The following is a 3,175-nucleotide window of genomic DNA, read 5'->3' as shown; positions in this document are numbered from 1 at the left end:
TTTTTCCAGAGCAATGTTGAATCGCCTGGAAAATCGCGTCATGTAAAGGCAGCTTAAGTAAGTAAACGAAAAGAGAGTCTGGGTCACTCGTGTAACAGAGTGTGTAAACTTATAAGATTATCTGCTTGATAAAGTTATCGGTTTAGATGAATACCACAAAATGTGAACAAAAGAACCACAAAATATTTAATGCTTTAATAGCTTAAATTTGTATGGAGCTCGCGAAAAAACTTTATGTGCGCTTACGAATAAATGTCGATAAAATCAAAATTACTTGTTTTGAAATGGAAATTGTCAGTTATAGTTTTTTTTACAAGTTAAGCGTAGATGTATATGCGTGTAAAACCAAACGCAGCTAATATTTATATTGTTCACATCAGGAGAATACAATAATTACAAGTATTTATTTAAATGTGATGCATCATTTTGATAATCTTATAGAAATTCGGCAAAAAGCGCGTCACACAGTAACACTCGATTGGTTTGACAGCACTTACAGCAAAAATTAAAATTGTTAGTGCGGCACGAGTTGAAATTATTTCTCGAAAGCGATTTGCGCAGTTGCAGTTGTAGTTACACCTTGCAATCTTTATTTCCGAAAGTGGTAGTTTTGCAAATCTGCAAAAAGGACTTTCTGGCTGTTTGCACGAGAAAGTGGACTTCCGATTTCAAATTTTGACAGCGAAATGCATAGAAAAGCGCTTGCGTTGCCACGTTTAACCGCACCTTTATTTTGCATTTGGCTCCTTGAAGAATTCACTTCCGTTGACAATTGTACTAGTAAACAACGCCGTCAAATTTCATTTAGACGGCTCATGATTTTCGTATAGTAAACAAAATCAGATGGCATTGACACCACTTCTGTTGATAAATAAAGATTAACAATTTTTTAATAAATAATTATATTTTTTATATCAGCAGTTTTAATCATTAAAGCATACTAGAAATATGTCACTTGGTTATACATTTCTAGGCTGTCCACTTTTATTAAATATCGATAATAAAGAAATTCTTTATGAGGTATGTATGTTACTCTCAAAAGCAGAAATCGTATTGGATTAACACTTCTTGCTAGATTCTGAACTACTCGATAGATGTACTCCTTGGTAATAGTGACGAGCACCAAATGGAGAAACATTGTCACAAGTACGGATTCCAAAATGTCCACGATTTCATGTTGCTGACGCGCAAGATTGCCCGAGTCTACAGATCTCACTACGAGAATGAGAATGCCACAGAAGCGGAATTGCTTTATGAATTTAACAATTTAAGTCCCGAATTCCAGCGATTGGTACCAGCTGTATACGAGGCGCGTAAATCAGAAATTGGAAAGTATATGATGCAGCTGCATAATGCTCAAGATCATCCATTGGTATTGTCATTTGACTACGACGCACGTGTTGTACTCGGTGACAGTAGCTTCGCGCAAAATTTTCGGGAATTGGTCCGAATATATTTCCACTGTTGTGATGCAAATGGTAAACTAAGTAAATTGAGCTTTGAAATGGATCCAGGCAAATTGAATGAATTTATTGCTACTTTAGAATTATCTTTAGCCACAGAGAAAAATAAAATTTGTTAGGCAGATTTCTAATATCCTGCGATTTTTGCACTTCCAAGTGTCATTTGTGCATTTTAAGAGTGCGAGAAGATAACACCGAAAGTATCAGTGCACAAACCGTTCCAAAATCCAACTCTCGCAAGTCACCTGAACGAAGCAATTGAAGGGATCGAATGTATAAATCGTCAAGGACAACTAACAAAAATGTCGGACATTTAACAGTCACAATAAGGTCATGACTAGAATTGTGAAAATTCCAACTGTTTATGTTGACTTTACATATTACGCCCCCTTTTCAAAAGAGACACAATTTAAAAGTCAGATCCGAAGATCGTACAGATTCGAAACAAATTATACGAAGAAATGTATCTATAGTGGTCCAAGAATATGAGCGTACATAAAATATGACGCACAATAGGTGTATAAAATGGAGATAAATGCCACAATTTGATGTATGCCAAAAAAATCTGGCTAATTTTTTTTTTTCGTTTTTTAGTTGAGCCTCTATTTCAGGGGGTGTGCAATTTGTAAATAGCTGCTTTTATATAGATAACACTAAGTAGGTTTATATAAACATTCGTACTTACCTTGAGCGAATAAAAAAGCACTATTTTCCATTTCCAAATAGCGAAATACAAATGTTTTTTGAAATATTAACATTTCCTTCTAATTTATTCTATGCGCATTAATTTCGATTAAAATTTACATTGCAATATGTTTGTGTTATATAAATACATCGGGTTCATACGAATATATCTGGTAATGAATGTGCATGGGCATAGCTGCTAAGAAGCTCTATGCTATGTAATTTTATGTTTACGCTCTTAATCACCACTCTTGCATAACAAATATAATATATATAACAATATTCTTATCAATCAATACACATAAGTGAACTACAATTAAACCAAAAAATAATAAAAATATCCTTAATGTACCAGCTAAGAAGAGCAATAAGAAACTTATAGTATAATATAGTGAACGTATTTTTCCAACCTTGCCTATGAGTGATTAAAATTACTTATAAATACATTTTGTATGCATTTATTAAAAAGAAAAGCCGATCATCCAGTTCCAAATTGGGGCAGGAGCATGCCGCAGTGCATGATTTTTGCTTTGCTGCATGTAAATACTTACTCAACTAACTCCTGCCGATAGATACTGGTTTTTGTAGTAGTATGCGCAAATTCCAACAAGAATTGAGAATGCTGTTGTTACTATCATTGACTTTGGAGTGAGAACTTGCGGTAACCAACGAGCAAATGCGTTATTACCGGCGCGAGCATTGCGAGCAAGTTGCTTTCTTCGCTCTTGAATGCGTTTTTCTTCCAACTGCCTTTGAAGTTTTCTATAATGAAAAAAGTAAATTAGATGATTCTAATGCAGACTAATTAAAACAACTTACTCTCTTCTAATTAGTTCTTCAACATGTTTCTCAATTACAGTCAATGAATATTTGTCATATAAAAAGGAAGATGTTTTTAAAAGCTCTTCAAAAGGCAGATCATCGGGAAGCTATGATTTAAAGAATATTTAATATACATATGTACAAGTTTGATTATACTCCTAAAACCCGTTTTGAGTCGAGTTGCAATGTATGCCATATCCTATAAC

The 3,175-nt window shown here is 34.0% G+C and overlaps 2 protein-coding genes across 2 annotated transcripts; one reads left to right on the top strand and one right to left on the bottom strand.

Moving 5' to 3' along the window:
* The first annotated feature begins 824 nt into the window (after nt 1-824).
* On the top strand, nt 825-1,594 carry LOC118752428. Its single transcript, XM_036487348.1, has 2 exons — nt 825-1,020; nt 1,076-1,594. Exons 1-2 carry the CDS (start codon nt 949-951, stop codon nt 1,580-1,582), a joined length of 579 nt encoding a protein of 192 aa, XP_036343241.1. The 5' UTR covers nt 825-948; the 3' UTR covers nt 1,583-1,594.
* A 606-nt stretch (nt 1,595-2,200) lies between these two features.
* Nucleotides 2,201-3,076, bottom strand: LOC118752429 (TBC1 domain family member 20-like; the record flags this gene model as incomplete). Its single annotated transcript, XM_036487349.1, is given in 2 exon segments — nt 2,201-2,909; nt 2,967-3,076. Coding segments are annotated over 2 exon segments (321 nt in total), but the record flags the coding sequence as incomplete, so codon positions are not given.
* Between the last annotated feature and the right edge of the window lie 99 nt (nt 3,077-3,175).

This window comes from Rhagoletis pomonella, unplaced genomic scaffold (genome assembly GCF_013731165.1).
Source record: "Rhagoletis pomonella isolate Grant_MI unplaced genomic scaffold, Rhpom_1.0 Rhpom_scaffold_01501, whole genome shotgun sequence".
Lineage (NCBI taxonomy): Eukaryota > Metazoa > Arthropoda > Insecta > Diptera > Tephritidae > Rhagoletis > Rhagoletis pomonella.
Note: the sequence above shows the minus strand (reverse complement) of the source record. Positions and strands in the feature narration are given on the sequence as shown.